Here is a 19,164-nt window from a genome sequence, read left to right as displayed (position 1 = left end):
AGAGCGAGAGCGCGGGAGGCCGGGCGCGAAGGCTAGGACCGGCAGGTTGCTGGGGTGGCGTTGCGCCTGCCCTCCACCCCGGCCCCGGCGCGAGAGGCAGCTGCGCGCTCCCTCCCGGAGCGCTGGAGACAGATATGCAAGATGGCAGAGGAGGGGGAAAGCCAATAGAAAAGGGATATTGCACCTACTTGTGGCCAGTTTCCTTGCCCTGCCTTTGGATCTCATGCTGTGCCCAGTCCTGCAGCCGCTGGTGTGTGGTTGGGGTTTTTTTTTCTTGGATCTTTTCCTTCTTTTGCTCTCCCTCTCGCTCCCTCCCTCGCTCCTCTCTCTCTCTCTCTCTCTCTCTCTCTCCCCCCCCACACACACACAAACACGCACTTACACACACTCACTCTCTGTCTTTCCCTCTTTCACTCTCTCTCCCTCCCTCTCTCCCTTTCTCTCAATCCACACTCGCTATCTCTCCAGCATTGTCAGTTCGGACACCTTCGCACATGCGCGCTAGACGCCCCTCCAACATCTCAGCGCCGCCAAAAAAAGTTTGGAGCGATTTATCACTTTGATTTGGAGATCTTGTCAGATGGCAATCGCTGAGGAGGCGGAGAAAGGGAGCCACGGGGAGGGCGGCGGGGGGCGGGGAGCGAGCACAGGGAGCCAGAGGGGAGCAGACACCTCGCCCCAAAAAAAGGCGGGCGGTGGGGGGGGGGGGCGGAATAAAAAGACTAGGGCAAAGGCTTGATTTCGTGTTGGAATCACCAATAAGCCTGTATCATTATTATTATTGTTTTTCCCACCATAAATTGCAGGAGATTTTCTATACCATCCACGGAGAAAGCAAGAAGTGGGGCTTTTAAAACCTTTTCCATGCTAAAGAACTAGTAGGACAGGACTGTTGACAAACGATCCAAGAGAAAGTGAGAATCATCCTGAACTTCAGGCAATCTGCTGCTGCCGCCCCTGCTGCTGCTGAAGCTATTGCGGCTTTGTGCTTTCAGAGTTGAAAGCTAAATAAGTAACTGTTCTCTTGCTCGGTGTTAGGTATAATCCAAAGCTTGCAGCTACCCTTGGAACATTTCAGTGGTCTATTCCCACCAAGTAGTAATGATCACCTTTGATTCCCAGGTCCGGACAGGCTCGGGCATTTAATATCCAAGACCTCCTGCGTCCCTGAGGTTAGCTGTCACCTTCCGGCCTCCCCCAAGTCTGCCCCCATCTCCTCTTGCTGCAGTTCAGCCTGCCAGCCATTTTCACTCATTCGCTTAAACCCACAACCTTTGGGGTCAAAAGAAAGAGGAGGTGGGGGGAAAGTCCTCCCCCACCCTTAAAAAATACATTGTTGAAACTTGCTTTAATTACAGGATTTACCAATGAAGTGGGCATATAGAAATGGGGAAATCCTAAAGGGGCCAGCTGTGTTCAAGGTATGAATCAATTTCAACTACGTATAGATTTTCTCTTGGTACAACCTCCTTGCATTAAACAGTTTTGTTCAATACCTTCCATGAACTATTTATGTCCCCAATAATATCTGTTGCAAATCCTGCCAGACACCGTGAAAGAAAATTACAATCTTTTCAGTCTCTGTGCTGCAACAGTACATCCTTGATGTTCCAGTTAGAGGAAAAGGAAAAGAAAAGCAAGCCCTGGGCATGAGTTTGGCAAAGGCAGGGGAGGGGAAGAGAGATCACTGAGAATGTCCTGAGCAAACAGTAAGGTTCAAGCCTAAAGGGCATTCACCAATGGCTCATAAAATATCTCTGAGGAAGTCAAAATTCAAAGGATCACCCTGGCTAAGGATGCCCACCATTTCTTTCTCCAGAGCTGTGTAATTCTGGGAGCATGTGGCTGTAAGATACAGGTCCCTGGGGAACCAAGTACAGGTCCCAAGAGAGACAAATGTGTAATGTTGAAATGTGAGGAAAAGAAAGGGAGCAAAGGAAAGACTTGCACAGAGTAGGAGTAAAATAACCTCCAAAAGAGAAGGTTCTGGTAAGCACCAGACGGACACAAGAGTACTCTTATCATTGCCTCTGGACTGAAGAGGCGGGTGGGTTTTGTTTTTTGTTTTTTGTTTTTCCAGTCAGACTACAATTCCTGTTGCTCTGTGCATCCGGGTGCTGTACTTACACACAGCGGAGCTGGGTGTAAAAGCACCAGGCACTTCAACATTCTGAATGTGGATACCCAGAAGTCTGTGAATGTGAGTTCACAGGCTCCCCTCGGTTTAGATGGAGTAGTGCCTTCCCTCTGACCAGTAAGTGACCCCAGAGGAAAAGGAGAAGTGGGGGATTGAGAACCTTTAGAAAGGTAATAGAGTCTCTAGGGAGAGAAACACTAGGCTGGCCGGCATGATGTTCATAGAAGCTGCTTCTGATCAGTTTAAGGACTCCCTGGGGACCCTCACCTAGGCCACAGGATGGAGAGGCTGCACTGGAGGATCAGACCCCTACCATCTATCGGAACCTGGAGGGCCCTGTCCCCCAGGAGAGGAGAAGGAGACCCCATAGGGAGGAAGAGCTCCCAGAACAGTCGGAGGCTCTGCCTGGGACTTTTCATTTCACCTTCTCAGCCCCGGGAAGCTTAAAAAAAATAATAAAAGGAGTTACTATCCTTCCCTCTGCTGCTCTCATTAATTCCTTTCATCTTATGGGGGGGGAAGGGGGGTCCTATATCCTGGTCCACTTGAGGAAAGGAGGTTAAGAGGAGTGCCAGAGAATTTTCTAGGAAACGAAGGTACCATAGAACCAACCCCAAGATTAAATAGAAGACCCATACGTGAAGCTGCGATGATTGTTTCCGCTGAGAAATTATAAACCACGTGGCGGTTTAGGGGTGGGGTGGGGGTTGTGAACGGAATTGGGTAGGATATGGACTCAAGAAAATAAAATCGGAGTTCCCAAACTTAAAGATCCCAGTCTTTTAAACTTTTCTAGAGAGCGAAGGACGCGGGGGTGAAGCGCTGCTGGAGCACCCTCCCCTTCTGGTTTTTAAAGTCCCTGGGGTCGCGGCCGCCTCAGCGAATGCCTGGTCTTTCCAAGAGTTTCGGGACACGAGCAAATCCAACCTCTTCCAACTGAAATAATAAACACAAACTCCTCTGTGCCCTAGGGCCAAAGCATTGTGAATAGACAAGGCATCATTCTTTTTTGCTGTTTTGGGTTTTTTTTAGTGAAGTATTCATAATATCATCACTTTTCTTTTCAAACCTGAAAGCTGGGTTTCCCTCTCTCTCTCTCTCTCTCTCATTTGCTTTCTGCCCTAGGTGAGTGTTACTAAAAAAGCTAAGTTTCTAGTTCAAGTGTGTTTAACCTGATGGAGCAAACGCCCAGCAGCTGCTGACTGCGCTCGCCGCCTGCAGCGCCGCGGCCCCGGCGTGCGGACCTGGGCGGATTCCCACTTCCAAGTACAGGAACCCCGTCGGTTCCACCTGTCCCAAGTCTCAGCCGTGAGACCCAAGCAGGTGACTTTCTGTTCAGCGGCCCCTCGGATTCCCAAAACCCTCGGACGGGACGTCCAAGCTGTCGCTCGCCCAAGAGAAAGGAGGCCTCCAACAAGTTGGCCGAACTGCCCCCGCTGCCCGATTACCCACCACCCACCTTTCCCTCTCCTCCTGAAATTCGTTTCCTTGAGGGGCATGAGTGCCAACGTTTCCTTGCGTTTTCTCCAACGGAAGCGAGCATCCTGGAAACAGTGTCTCCTTGGAAAGTCGAAGAGCTTGCGGGGCTGTCTGGATTTGCTTGTTTTATTACTGTCATATTTTGTTTCGGGGTTTTTGTTGGTTTTTTTTGGAATTTTTTTAGGGAGAAGTAGAGAAATCAAGATGGGAGTTGAAAGGAAGAGGGGTCATGAAAGAAGACAAGAGAAGTATACCCTTTCTCCAACTATGTTTCTTTAATAAATGCTAAAAACGGCAAAGAACTGATTTTCAATACATTGCATGCAACAGGAACTTTTCCTTTCCTCGAAATATAATTGAACCAGCCCCACAGTGTCTTTGGAAGAAAGTTTGAATTCTTTATGGAGGTATTTCTTGGCCTATTGTCTTTGTGCAGTGAACTTTACATCTTGCTATTCAACCTATATTCTCCTGGTTACCAGCAAGATTAATTTAATCATTGTAATGCAATTATTAATACTGTTTACCCAACGCTGGGTTTCAGGTTGGCTGTTAAGAAATTAAACTCTCACTGGGTGACCAGAGCTAGGCAGGGGTTTCTTCATGTTGAAAGGAAACAGTCCTCTTTATTTAGTCTCAGAGCTCTAGCTTTCGGCCACGGGCTCAATTAGCCAAAATGGAAACAATTTTCATTCATTGCAATAACTCACTGTTCTGGAGATCGCTTTCAAAATATACACTTTATTATTATACGCTGACCTCGGTGGCGTGGAGTGGCAATAAAAGAAAGAGGCAGGGAGATCTATCTAGCCCCCTTGGGCTATAATTATTAGAAATTAATTGGGTTCAGGACCCTGGGTAGTCTAGCTAAATTAATAGCTTGTCTAGTGGTTTAAATCCGAATTTTTAGTCCACGGGAGAAAGAGAGAGTCACAGACATGAAATGCAGACCCAAGGGACGCCTGAGTTTACTTGCAAGACACTCATCTATTAAATAGTGTCTAGAATACATTTGAGTTGGGGAGAGGGGGTCGCAGTAGGAGGGGCGGGGGCCAGAAGAAAGAAAGGAGCGAGATGGGGAAGGCGACTGCGAGTGAGCTAAAAGGTCTCGAGTTGATTTTATTCGATTTTTCTTGTCTGCATTGTTTTCGGGAGGGGTTGCATTTAGGGGTTAAAATAAAAAATAAAGATCCCGTGTACTCGGAGCTGTCGTGCCGGAGTAAAAGTGAAAAGGGAGCCTTAGGCAAAAGGAAATTACTGCGAGCCCGCGTGACCTTTCAGGGAGGTAATCAATCAAGTGATCAACAGGGATATTTATCATCGCTATATAAGACTACTTCGCCCTGCACGGGCGGGGGTGGGGAGGCGAGAGGAGGGTGGAGACACGCGCGCACGCGCGTGCGTACACACACACACACACACACACACACGTTTGGACAAACCCGATAAGCCTCGAGACAGAACACGTAGGCTTTAATAAATGTTAAGAGTGTCCGTTTAGTCTGACGGTCTTGGAGAAACACACACTCGTACACATACGCAGGGGGAAATGCGCACATCCCCGCAGCAGTGGCTGCGTGGAGGTGTTAACTTTAAACTGCACGTTGCGCTTTGCCCTGAAAAGGAAGCTCGCGGTGAAATGCGTGCTTCAAACGCCGGCGAGGCGAGAAGAGAGCCCGGCTGAGGTGGGCGAGGGGCAGGGATAGTGCGGCTTCCGCGACGAGCCAGGGAAGGGGCGCTGCGGGCCGCATGGGGCTCACGGCGGCGCTGGTGGCCCTCTCGGAGATGCGCTGACGCCGGGTGCGAGGCGCCAAGGCAGCCTCCTCTTCCTGCGAAATCCTCGCGCGGCCCGGGCCGCGCGGCTGGAAAGAGGCGCGCTCGCGGCCCGCCCGCTCCTGCGAGCACGCGCGGCGAGGGTTCGGCGGCCGTGCGTTTTCTGCCCTGTTACCTTCTCTACCTTGTAAAACTCGCAGTTTTGTAAATTGCGTTTTTCGGCCCCGATTTCTTAGCAAATCGTTAGGTTTTACAATCCTGCTGCAACCCTCTGGTCGTTCAACTGCCCCCCTCCACCTCCCCAACTTCAGACGTGCATATAAGGGAAGGTGGGGCGGGGTGGCTGGCTTTTAATAATGATGCTAATGATATTATATAGTCGACTTAAAATCTAGGTCCCCGAGGCCCTCGCCCAGCTCGGGAATTATAATCAGCAGTTCTTTCGAGAGAATGTCGGCCTGATTACTGGCCCTCGAGGCTGGGAACTGTTTCCCGACGGGTTTATGAAACACAGGTTGGGGTGGTGCGCGCCGCCTCCCAGGTAGCGAGCCGCCGCTCCCGCGGTGTGGGAATGTGGGGCCGCGCCAGGGCCGTACTGGTTGGCACCAGATGCGGAGCTCGCGCTCCCCCGCCCGTCGCTCCGGACGCGGGCTCGGAACAGCCTCCTCCCGCACAGCCTAGTCTGCGGCGCCCCCGCCTGGCTTCCCCGGCCGCCGCAGCTCCGGGTGCGCCCGCTGCCTAGGGCTCCAGCTGTGCACAGTAGCTGCCTGGGCGTGGGGGTGGGAAACAGCTGGAGCGCCCCGGGGAAGCGCGGGTTGGGGTGGAAAGGAACCCAACGACGAGGATTACGAGGCGATCAACTCCCGGAGTTGCTACTGGTTTAGGATCAGGAGGAGCAGCTCCACGGGGCACAAATCTCTGCCGGTGGGAACAGGAACTCCGGAGAGAGACCAGACTGCTGGTATGCGATGCCAAGGAAAGTTTGGACCTCCTTGAGTCCCTTCTAATGATCAAAGAAGAACCTAGAAAAGTGGTTCTCAGAATTAGATGTACAGATGAACCCCTTGGGGATCTTGTTGAAATGCGAATTCTGATTCAGTAAGTCTGGAGTGAGACCCAAGCAGTCTTGCTCTTCTAACGCTCCTAGGTGAAGTGGATGCTCCTCTAAGTGTGGCCCACGGATCAGCAACATCAAGCATTACCTGGACTTTATTAGAAACACGGTGTCTCAGGTCCCAATCCAGACCTACTAAATCAAAATTGGTATTTTAGCAAGAGATTCACTTGATTGTCGAAGTTTGAAAAGTGGTGCTCTAGAATGTTGCCTGGCCGTTTTTCTTTCTTCTGTTTTAGATCAGGACACCTCCATGACCTAACCTGCTGTCTGCTTGGTCATGGAAGAGCGTGGAGCCAATGAACCTGTCCCTTCAAACGCTACAACTCCTCTGCCCCCTTGCAGAAACTCTTGCCCTCTTCACCAATTGACTCCTGGACTCAAGACCACCGGTGAGGCTTTCCCAGGATTCTGGTCATCACCAGAATGACACACCCCTCCACTTCCTTCTCACCCCCACCCCAGTATCTTGTTGTCAAGTCTCTGACATTTATCTCTCCCTCCTTACATTAGACTTCTTTGTTTCCACCTCTTCCTTCCCCTCTCAGCTATAGGCTTCTTGAAGGACTCCTGCCTTATATTCTCTAAGCTTTGTTTTCTCAATACATCAGGGAAATAGTCATTCCTTCCTCCGTGGGATCAATGTCTAAAAATGCTTTGTGAACAATAAAGCTAAAGTAACTGTTACCTCTTTTTCATACCCCTAACCCCCCTTCCCATAGACTAGCACAATGCTTTACATCACTAAGTACTTAATATGGTATTGTCTCTCTCTGTGAGGTTCTTGAGCTCAATCACAAACCTGATATACTGAACCTAGAACACAGTCAAATTTAAAGCTTTTTGTATGAATACTTAAGTTCTACTTTTCTCCTCCATAAAATTCTCTAGAGAAGAGGTTTTTAATCTAGGATAGAAAGAATTCTGTGTGACATCTGCATATTCTAGTTTCATTACTCAGACCATTGGTTCTGGAGCCTGGAAGCTGTCAGCATTCTAAATGATCAGTAGCTCAAAGTTGAGATCTTCAAGAATTAAAAAGTAGCTTTTGTATATACTATTAAGTGAGCCCTTTTCGGGGACTGCAAAAAATAAAAAGGACAAATGCCATCAAAAATTCTGGAACTCTTTTGAAAGCCATGGTTGCCAGTGTTAGGAAAAGATAGCAATATTCAGATTTCAGAGCCATTATACATTAGATAAACCCGGGAATAGCAAGTTAAAATTGAAAGACTTTAAGAGTCAAACCTTTGGAGGTTCAAATCTCATTTCTACTTTTTACCAGCTGTGTAACCTTAGGCAAGTTGCTGAATGTCTCTGAGTCACCATTTTCTCCTCTGTATGATGGAAATAAATATGTATATTTTACAGGGTTATTGTGAGGATTAAGACCATGTAAGAAGGGCCTCCTGCATAACAGAAATTTGACAAATGAAGCTATTTAGACTTCTAAGTTCTAACATTCTATAATTTGCATAATGATAAGACTTACTGTGTGTGTGTGTGTGTGTGTGTTGGTCAGGGGTCTTGGACACTGCCCTTTCCATTCCCATCTACAATGAGATACTTTTTCTTTGCTCAGCAAATTGTCCCCTCAAATAGCTGAAGTCTGAGGCGTTTGCTGTATATAAAACTGGCTGGGGCAGTTAGATCTTAACATTGCAGTTTGAATGGGCATTAATGTGTGTGTATGTGATTGGATTTTAGCTACATATTTTCAAGGGATTCTTGTGTATTTGTTCCTACTCACAGTATAAATCAGGGCTGTACTCAGCTCATCCCACACAAGCGGTGTCCTGACCATCCCTCAAACAAACTGAAGCAACAGGATCTGGGCCAGATGATGAGAGCCACCAAGACTCACTGATGGAGACACCACTCCTCCCCTGACTACCTGATTGCAAGTCTTGCTAGACAATACATACAAAGTCATAATTCAAAGATATCTAATGTATTTGTTTTACCATATTCTCTCCCTGTAAGATGGAAGCCACACAGGCAATTCAAAGAGAAAGTGATTTTTAATGGGATTAGAAAGTGCTCTTTCTTTTTTTTTTTTTTAAAGATTTTATTTATTTATTTGACAGAGAGAGACACAGCGAGAGAGGGAACACAAGCAGGGGGAGTGGGAGAGGGAGAAGCAGGCTTCCCGCAGAGCAGGGAGCCCGATGTGGGGCTCCATCCCAGGACCCTGGGATCATGACCTGAGCCGAAGGCAGACGCTTAACGACTGAGCCACCCAGGCGCCCCTGCTCTTTCTTTTTTAAAAAGATTTTGTTTACATGATTTTTTTGTTTGTTTAGTGTTTTTAAATTTTGATTTTCATGGATCTAGTTGTTATCCTTATTATCAATACAGGAACCCATTGATTAAGTCTAGATCCCTGCCAGGAAATAAATTTGTGAAATTTACATATGCACTACTTTAAAATTCTTTAGTCAAACAAATAATTATGGCTGACATAAGAAAATATAGACATCATCAAAGTAAATTAATTTGCTTAATGTACTTTTAAATTTATAGATATAGCAGATTTTCCATGTCTTTATAAAGTACTAACTATAGGACCCGTGCTGACACAGCTTATAAAGGAGACTGCCTCATAACAAGATCTCAGTACTCAGTAACTTAATTCCCTTGACTTGAGTCCAAGGCAGACCTGGCTACCCTCAAACTCAGCTATAGAGTGAAGCCCACAGCCATGACAGAGTGTGATACAGGTGGGCCCTGCTTCATGAAAAGCCACATCACAATGTGATTATTTTCTCCATGCTATTTTATTAAATAATGAGTTCCCTTGAGACATCTAAAATATGATTTGACTTACAAAAATTTGATTTATACTCACTTTTCCCAGAAACATATCTATGGAGGTAAAGCTCTATTTTTTTTAATGATGATGCATGTCTCTTAGCAAACGTTTTATAAGCAGTCCATTTCCAAAGGTTAGGAAGCATACCACAGTTCTGAGACTGGGAAAGAAACAATTTCAGTACAGAGAATCAATTGTACCCAAAAGAAACTGTAGGAACTGATCTGTTGAATTATCTAATTTGAGAGCTCCTGTAGATGTACTAGAAGTCTGACATATGGTAAGATTTGGACTTCAAATGTTTTTAAAAATACAATGGTGTTATGCTGGGTTTTAATAGAAAAATTTCCAAATCAATTTTATAAACACTCTTGAAAAATACTTTTCAAACTGAGGAAGAATTTTCTGTTGCATGGAGAAACAATAATAAGTTTAAAATTGGTCTGGGCTTGGGGCGCCTGGGTGGCTCAGTTGGTTAAGCGACTGCCTTCGGCTCAGGTTATGATCCTGGAGTCCCGGGATCGAGTCCCGCATCGGGCTCCCTGCTCGGCGGGGAGTCTGCTTCTCCCTCTGACCCTCCCCCTCTCATGCTTTCTCTCTCTCTCTCATTCTCGCTCTCAAATAAATAAATAAAATCTAAAAAAAAAAATAAAATAAATAATAAAATAAATAAATAAATAAATAAATAAAATTGGTCTGGGCTCATACCCATTTAGAAGAAATAGTCTGTAGGCAAAAAGATTACCATCCAACTCATACCCAGGTTTTCCCTTAGCTAGTTGGCATTGAACCGAAACTCTGAAATTGTATATATTGTATTCATCAAGACATTTGGCATTCTGAAGGGCTCTAGGAGACAGCTTCACTTCTGGATGCAGTGGGAGCACCAATGCAGAGAAGCCAAGATAGTGAATACTGTACATCCCTCGAGGGGTGTTTGTATCCAACTTTCCTTGCCCTCCAGTGCTAAACCATATCTTGCTTACAACTCGTGGCCCTTTCTAAATGTGAGGATTTTGTTTTTCAAAAATTTTAGAAAGGGCTCCCCATTACCTTTTTTAAAACTGCCTCTCCTTCAGCCTCTCAATTTGTTCTTTCTTGATCTCTAAGTAGGTATATATTGGATCTTTTTGTGCTATCTTCCATGTTTGTTTACCTCTCTTTAATAAATTCTATCTCTTTCTGTGTTTAATTCTGGATAATTTCCTCAGATCTATATTCAAGTTCTCTAATTCTCTCTTTGGCTATGTCTAATCAACTATTTAACCTGTTGATTAACTTTTTCCATCTCAATTATGTTTTTTTCATTTTTATAATTTTATTGGTTTTTTAGATGTTCCCATTATCTTTTCACACTACCTTGTTGTCCTCTTATTTCCAGTTTCAAGGTTAAGTTTTTAAACACTTTAAGCATGTTTCTTTTATGTGACAGTTCTATTGTTTAAGGTTGCTAGAGGCATAATCCTGCTGTTTGATGTATCCACTGACCATTGCTCAAATAAATTGTTTTCCCATACTTTAGAATTTTGGATTGTTAGTTCACCTTTAGCAAGACATTATCTGTGGAAATCATGTTAAATATTACTTGAAGACTTATCTTTCCAAAGTGGTTTTACATTTCCTTTTTATTTTTTCCTAAAGAAAGGCAGACTAACACATGCAGCACCTCATTTGGATGTGTCTGGAGTCTTGGAAGCTTGACTACCCTATGTTCTCCTACAAATGGACGTTTAGAGCTTGTTTGGAGCTTCTAGCAGGGGAGCGCAGCTACTCATATACCCTTGACAGAAGAACGGTCTTCCTCTATCGGGGAAAGTCGTCCTCCTTGAGGGAGTTGCAGCTTCAGGAGGGACACACATGGAATGGTGAGGGAGGAAGGGGACACTTGCCTAGCCAGCCAGATCAGCTGAATCAACCCTGGTGATCAATGGGGTGACAGATGTTGCAGCCAGATCTCCCTCACATCCTACATTTGCTTTTATCAAATATCAGGTATAAGGAATATCATCAACTTCATTTTTTTAAAGATTTTATTTATTTATTTGAAAGAGAGTGAGCAAGAGAGAGAGCAAGTACAAGTGGGGGGAAGGGCAGAGGGAAAGAAGCAGACTCCCCGCTAAGCAGGGAGCCTGATGTGGGGCTCAATCCTGGGACCCCAGGATCATGACCTGAGCCGAAGGCAGACACTTAACCAACTGAGCCACCCAGGTGCCCCAAATATCATCAGCTTTAAAGTTTATTTATCTCCCTGGCGTTTTCCAAAAGATGGAGGAAGTGTAATTAGAACCAGACATAAGTAATAGTAGGTCCATTGGAAAGTGTTGTTGGGGAGACTTTTTTCTTTGTAACCTAGAAGCCAGATGAAATAGAAGGTTTCTTGTTATGTCTTTTCTGGTGAGCTGATGATTTTCTAGATCAGCCTTTCACTGATGGTGTAATTCTTTGAAAACCAACTTCATGCAAAGATATCAGTTTTAACTTCCTAACTAGTGTTGAAACAGAGCTTCGTGTCTTGATTCCATGAAGGTTTTGAAACTTAAGCTCTGAGTTCTCAAATAAGCTTCCTGTTCCCCAACTACAGGCTGCCAGGATTTTCATTCCCTTTTGTATTCAGTATTCAGCAAGGACTTCATTTTTTTTATTTCAGCAACATTTTTAGTTATTAAGCAGAATGCTTCAGTGATTTCGGAAGGCAGGGTTGCAGATTATTTAGTCCATAAAAACCTTTTTTGGGGGCACCTGGGTGGCTAAGTCATTGGGTGTCTGCCTTCGGCTCAGGTCATGATCCCAGGGTCCTGGCATCGAGCCCCACATAGGTCTCCCTACTCAGCGGGAAGCCTGCTTCTCCCTCTCCCACTCTGCCTGCTTGTGTTCCCTCTCTCGCTCTTTCTCTGTCAAATATATAAATAAAATCTTAAAAAAAAACAAAAAACCTTTATTTTATTCAAAATAAATGTCTAGGCCCCAAAACAAATGCAGAACCAAATATCACCTATAAGTAGAATCACAAAAACAGCCTTTTCCCATGTTTCTGATCAGCCTAAAATCACTCATCCCACCTCCCTTATCTGGCCATCAAAAGCATGTTCAGGGGTGCCTGGGTGGCTCAGTTGGTTGAGCGTCTGACTCTTGGTCTTGACTCAGGTCTTGATCTCAGGGTCATGAGGTCAAGCCCCGTGTTGGGCTCCATGCTAGGTGTGGAGCCTACCTAAAATAAATAAATAAATATATAAATATAAATAAGAAAAAAAAAGCATGTTGAGTCTTCAAATGTCATCTCAGATTCAGCCTTCTCTCTAAAGCTTTCTAAGATAGTAATAATAATTACAAATAACTGTTTCTCAAGCTATTACTTTGTATAAAGGACCATACTGACATTTTGCAAATGTTATCTTGTTTTTCTAAATAACTCTATGATATTTTTAACCTCATTGTACAGGTGATGGAACCGATGTTTCTAGAGGTTAAGTGACTTTTTCAAGGTGACCTAGCTAGTATTGGGTTGAACCATATGAAATAATTGATACTCAATTATTTTTTACTGATGAAAAAGCATTTTTACATAGCTCAATCTAAGAAATGGTGACGATGGGATTCAAATCCAGGTCTAACTTCTAACTTCATATGCTTCCCCCTAGACAGCACAGGCTCTTTACTATATTAATTACCCCTTACTCTAGGCTATTTTGCAGCACTTGTATACTATCTGTCTTGGTTTACTTTCCTCACTTTACCTTTAGTTACAACAATGTATGTTCATCTGTCTTCTCCAGTGGATTGTAAATTCCTTGAGGGTTGTGCCTTAGTTCTGTATTCCTAGCACATAACACACTCCTTAGTACATGACAAGTCTTCCATTATTTTATTGTTTAAATAAACTAAACTGGGTTAGTTTATTAGCAAGCATCAGTCAGTATTTATATGTAGTTGATGTGCTTTTGAGCTTTCCTCTTTTTCTTATTTTCTCTTAGTGGAAGTTTTAAAATATGGCCCAAATTTTTTGACACCCTTCCAATCAAGAGGTGGTGTCTGTGTCTCCTCTCCATAAATCTACGCAGGTTTGTAACTGTTTCAATCAATAAGGCAGAGCAGAAGTGATGTCATATGACTTCCAAGGCTGGGCCGTGCAGCCTCTGCCTATGGGTCTTGGTGTCTTGGAACATTTGCTCTCTGAATGCTCCCACCTGGGTGCTCCACCTCAGAACTCGGTGGCCACACTGTAAAAAGCCCAATCCACATGGAAAGACCTCACATAGGTTCTCTGGCCCATAGTCCCAACTGTGCCCAGCCTTTGAGTTATCCCAGTTCAGATGCCAGGCAGGTGAATGAAAAAGTCCCCAGCGGATTCCAGCCCCTGGATTCCAGCTGACTGAGTCACCTCCAGACATTTGAATTTTACCAGCTAAAGTTCCAGATATTATGGAGCAAAGATAAGCCATCGTCCTCTGTTCTGTCCGAATTCCTGATCCACATCCTCTGTGAACATAATAAAATGATTATTCCTTTACACCAACACATTAGGGTGATTTGTTGTGCAACAGTAAACAACTAAAGCATTGCCTCCATCTGGCCTGTCGGTTAGGAATACTTATAGTCTGGTCAGCTCTGAAGCCTCAGAGGTTGGGCTGGTAGTAGAAAGAAGCGCCTTTACCCCAGTGATTAGTCTGGTGAGGGGTGGCTGCTCCCATGTCCAGAATCAAAAGCGTGTTTCAAGTGGGTTTTGGTTCTGGACAAGTGTTGAGCATTTGGCTCTCACCCTGTGTGTTGAGTCCATCTTACTTAGCTTTTGTTTTGACCCGGGCCTGAGACCACCCTAGTTGCCTGAGAGCAGTAACCTCCCAACTCATTATTGCTCTCCTTTTCCTTAGGTCTGGATCTGGCCTCTGCCCTCCCTCATATGAACTCTGACAAGCTGACCTCGCCTAGAGTAGCCAAACCACTCCCCAGAAGCTGAGCCTGGCTGTTCCCTGGAAGCCCTGGTGCCCACTCCACTACCTGTTCAGGACCACTCAAAGATCAATTCCAGTTCAGCTGCCAGCCAAGCTTTGCCTTCATGGACTTGGTAATTTGGACTCTGGCCCCTCCTGAGAAGGGGAGAGCTCTTTCTTCATTCTCAGCCATCCTACCCAATATGTCCCTTCTCCTCACCAGGACTCCTTAGGGAACAGCATGACTAGATCCACCCTGTTAATTGCAATTAGTCATGCGCAGATCTTCTAGCAGCAGACTCACCTACAGAGATATGGAAGCAGAGAGAGCACGTAGGCAGGGATCACTAGGAAGCAACTGGATTTTCAGACAAGCCCAGAAGCAGAGACATCCAGAACTCCTAGGGCAGTGGTGCTGGAGTTTCTAGCATCCAACCCCAAGCCTCATGTTCAAAAGCAGGCAGGGACAGCCACTATGTTTTACGAGGTCAGTCTTGTGCTATGCGAGGGCACTTCTAGTTATGAAAGCATCCAAGCCTGGTTCTCTGATCCTCTCAAAGATCTGTAAAATTCCTACTATCTTTTAATAAAACCTTTCTGCTTAAACCAGAGTGGAATATTTTGTCTGGAATTAAGAGCCCTGAATTTACCATCTTCCAATATCTTGTGATCTTTGAATGATTCTGAAAATCCCAGAGCCATAGACTGTTTATTTAATTTTTGTTTGTAGATCTTGACACAAAGCACTATTAGTATTGAATATCTTACTCTGAGCCCTACTGTAGTAGTAGAAAATTAACAGATACAATGCAGTAATGTGAAAAACAATGACCAACCAATCAAGATATGGCATATACAAATGGTATTACTTTCACTAAAAGCTTTAATATTAATGTTAAGTAATGAAAGTATCATTACTGATAATGAAAGTCCTTAATGGTTAAAGAACAGATTTATGATTTACTTTATTTTTTTATGATTTACTTTAAAAGTTTCACTTTTATCTCCCTTTTGACATTCCTGTTTTGGGGGAAATGCTTTGTATGGAATATATTTTACAGTAATATACATATCTAATTTTGAATATTTATTTTGGGAATACCTGGCAAAAATATTTTTACTGATTAGTCTGCATGATCAAAAAATTTGGAAACCACTGCTGTGAATTCAAAGTACTTTTTCTTAGAGAGACCTTAAAGGACATCTAATCGATAAGTTTTGAAATTTTTTAGTGGCAGAAATCTTTTTTCAAAGAAAGCCCCAATACCTAAAATAACGAATAGCTTGGTAGGGTTCCCTATCTGCTCTTTCCTGAAGGGTCCATAGGAGCACTATTTGCAAACCATTGATACACTAGACCTCTCTCATTTTACAGATTAGGAAACCAAGGCCCAGAAAGGAAATGACTTGGCCAAGACAACTTTTCTGTTTGATCACTGAACTGGGGCTCAACTTACATTTCCTGATTCTCTTTTTGTCCAAAGGTCTTTCCACTGTATTACATTATTTCATTGAAATGCTGGTTTTGAAGGCATCTGGTGATGCTTCCTAATTTGTGTTCCCCTTGCAGTTCTGAGATATTAGGAGGTTTCTGCCAATCTGAGTCTAGGGACTATCTGAGAAGCTGGAGGGAAGTATTACAGATCCCCTACCCACCACCCAACCCTCAGCTCTTCCAAGCAAGGCTGATCATATTAAAAACATTTTTAATGAGTTCACTGCACATGTTGTTTCTGCTTCCTCTTGCCTGCTGGCTTTAGTCGAAAGAATCTGGATTGGAAGCTCTGCCAAACACTGTCAACAAATCCAATCACAGTCACGCTGTCATCCGATAGAAATGTAGCTTCACCGGAACTTCTGGGCTCTTGTTCACATGTGTGGATTCTAACCAGCAAAGGACTAAGCTGTAGTGACTACAAGGAAATACCTCTGAACTTCACTGAGATTGATGACAATGGTAATAAAAATGGTCTTTTCCATGACGAACACTACCAGTAAGTCAACAGTTAAAAATGGATAGTTTTAAGAGTAACCAATGCATTAGCTCTTGTCAATGAGATTCCTTTTGGCAGTAATATAGTTGGTGGATAAAGTTAAACCAAATGTTTGTAACAATGGAAATGTAGTCATGTTAACAGTTAGGATTATCATCCCAGTGAATATTTACTGTAGTTACATTCAAATTTACCCTTTAATTTACCTTTTTGGACACTGTTTGATCATTTTCATCTCTTTTTGATAAATTTCATTTTAGATTAAAACCAACAGAAATCATCCTTTAACATTTTTAAAGCCATGCAGTTTATTTTCCTTTAAAATGTTTATGCCTCTCGCCTCTTCCCCCCCCCCCCCCCAAGAGCTGCTCCTCACCCTGCCTGCACAGTGATGGGAATAAGCAGTGAAAGCCCTGCTTGAGAGAGTCCTGTAAGTTCTTTGGCCACATTCGACTTTACTTGGTGTTCATAACTTTCGGACCCAGCCATGGCTAAACACTACATGGCATCTTCCCTGATTTCTCTTTGATGTCACATCTGTCTTCTGCCACTTGGATATTTTTGTGGCCATGCAGGTAAGAGGCCCTATGTTGACTTTATAACCTGGAAGCTTATCTCTCTGGTTCCTGTGCTTAGCGGGAGCCAGTGCAGAAAGGTCCACCCATTTGACCTCATGTGAAGCTAGCCTTCTTCTGGCTCCCGGGGTGACCCTGGAAATTCCTGGGTACCTAATTCAGCAAGACTAGGAACTAGTGTTGTGTGTTGCAAACATTCTTTGTTATCTATAGGACTTCTTCAGAAACTGTTGTGTCATGATATTTTTGTTGACTGATATAAAGAAAATTCTTCTTATCTCATTAGGCTGTAAGTAACACCTTGTTGTGGTTTGTTTTTGTTCTTTTTTTTTAGATTTTATTAATTTATTTTAGAGAGAGAAAGTGGGGGAGGGGCAGAGGGAGAGACTCTCAAGCAGACTCTGTGCTGTGCGCAGATGTGGGGCTCGATCTCATGACCTCGAGATCATGATCTGAGCCAAAATCAAGAGTTGGACGCTCAACCAACTGAGCCACCCAGGAGCCCCAACCTTGTCATCTTTTTAATCTATAAAATGAGTGGAAGAGAATGACAGGGAATTTGCATTTTGGGTTTCTTTGCTGGGGTTGTTTTCTTTTATCGCTTTTGACCATATACTGCAAGGTAATATTTATTCCTCCATGCTGAGAGGGGAGAGGCCCCATGAATGATATCAGAGCACCCATGACTCAGATGCTATGAGAGGGCCCTCCCAGGGTCCTTCTATGCTGGGGAGATTGTCCTTCCTCTCCCAAACTGCCATACCACAGCAAGCTCAGAGAGCCCCATAAAGAATGTTTCCAACAATGGAAATGTACCCCTGTTAACAGCTGGGATTATTGTCCCAGTTAATATTTACCATAGTTACGTTCAAATTTACCCTTGTGGACATTGTTTGATCAGAGGAGGAGAAAACTCTTGTTCATTCTCAGGTCGCTCTGTGGCCACCATACAACAATTTGTTCAGTGGCTCTACTCCTTCCAGCTAACCACTAGTCCTCAAGCATGAGCCGATTGTCCATCTTCCTGTTACACGGTGGTTCTTAACCAAAGTTGCATCTATAACCACTTACAAAGCTTTTTAAAAACACTGATGCTAAGGTTCCAATCCAAACTAACTAAATCAGAATCTTTGGAAGTAGGGCATGAATTATGCGTTAATAGCTCTCCAGATGATTTCCACTCACTTACTCAAGTGCTCTCTCCACAATAAGCCTTTGACCTTATAGAGATCTTTGATCCATTGGCCCAATTGCTTTTTCACCATTCATCACTTTCTCATGTCTTGGTACCCGGGTTCCCGTAGTCCATAATTATAATCATGTGCAAATGCTCATCGTCTCCTCACCCTCATCTCCCTCATGAAGTCCCCTAATGCCATTAAATTCACTGCCACAACTACTTCATGCCTGAACCCAAGCTCCCAGAGATCCCTAGGGAAAAACACATAACCGACCACGTTGCTTATTTTAACTTTAAAATAAGTTAAAACTTTAACTTATTTAAACTTTAAATTTAACTTTAAATTAAAACTTTAAACAAATCTCAGTAGGGCGCACAGCACAGCTCAAAACCCTACTATGATTTCAGATTTTCAGGATGCCACACTACACCTTTTATTCTCTAACCCGAATCTCCTAAATTCCCTTCCCTTCCCCACCATTCTTGGCTGATGACATAGCCTCATAATTCATTGGGGAAATACAGATGTTGGAGGGAATTCCTCATCTTCCTACCTTCAAATCTACAAAACCATGCACATCTGTACCCACATTCTGCCCCCCTCTACTGGCTATGGATAAAGAGTTCCTGCTCCTATCAAAGATCAACCCTCTGATTTTGCTCTTGATCTCCTCTCCTCTCATCTTCTAAGGGACTTCATTCTTCTTTTCATAGGAATGCATTGCCAGTTTCTTTCCACAGTTTCCAAATATGTTCCTCAATCTTAAAGTATCCTCGATCTTAAATGAGTATCCTCCATCTTGAAACCAACCAAACCTTCCTTAACTCCACATCCATCTGGCTAGCACACCATCTCCCTGCTTCTCTTCACTTTAAAACTTCTTTAAAAGAGTTGTCATTAGTGTCTCTCCCCACTCCCTAATATTCTAGTGAAAACACTGTTGTCAAGATCAGCCTCACCTTCCAAGCAACCCTTTGGATATCTAAAAGGAACCTCAGTATGTCCACAATTTCTCTTTGCTAATACCATAAAATAATCTGCTCCTTCTCCAGTCTTCCAATTTCACTCAATGGCAACATCGTCCACTCAGTTCAAGACTCGATTCTTCTCTTTCTTTCTTATCCTGTGTTCAATTCATCAAAATATTTTGTTGGCTGTTCCTCCAAAATGC

At 43.9% G+C, this 19,164-nt stretch overlaps 1 protein-coding gene and 1 long non-coding RNA gene across 9 annotated transcripts in view; one reads left to right on the top strand and one right to left on the bottom strand.

The window, feature by feature from the left end:
• Nucleotides 1-550, bottom strand: part of MECOM (MDS1 and EVI1 complex locus) — a 541,263-nt gene extending 540,713 nt beyond the window's left edge. For 5 of the 8 annotated variants that reach the window (XM_064585679.1, XM_054504331.2, XM_045903416.3 and 2 more), the window contains exon 1: nucleotides 189-548. Coding sequence is in view for 6 of the 8 variants with exons in the window: in XM_045903416.3 (XP_045759372.1) it covers nucleotides 189-225 (37 nt within the window). In the remaining 2 variants the exon portion in view is untranslated. Of the gene's footprint in view, nucleotides 1-188 lie in introns of all 8 variants that reach the window. The other 3 variants (XM_045903421.3, XM_045903419.3, XM_045903427.3) reach the window with 3 other exon arrangements.
• Nucleotides 551-5,113: 4,563 nt separating this feature from the next.
• On the top strand, nucleotides 5,114-14,838 carry LOC135362223 (uncharacterized). The gene is made up of 3 exons (XR_010406701.1): nucleotides 5,114-5,301; nucleotides 6,743-6,895; nucleotides 14,184-14,838. It is a non-coding gene; the product is annotated as an uncharacterized LOC135362223 (long non-coding RNA).
• The last annotated feature ends 4,326 nt before the right edge of the window (nucleotides 14,839-19,164 follow it).

This window comes from Mirounga angustirostris, unplaced genomic scaffold (genome assembly GCF_029215605.1).
Source record: "Mirounga angustirostris isolate CCGP_5_RB_7025 unplaced genomic scaffold, mMirAng1.0.hap1 SCAF_1, whole genome shotgun sequence".
NCBI lineage: Eukaryota > Metazoa > Chordata > Mammalia > Carnivora > Phocidae > Mirounga > Mirounga angustirostris.
This window is presented reverse-complemented; position numbering and strand designations above follow the sequence as displayed.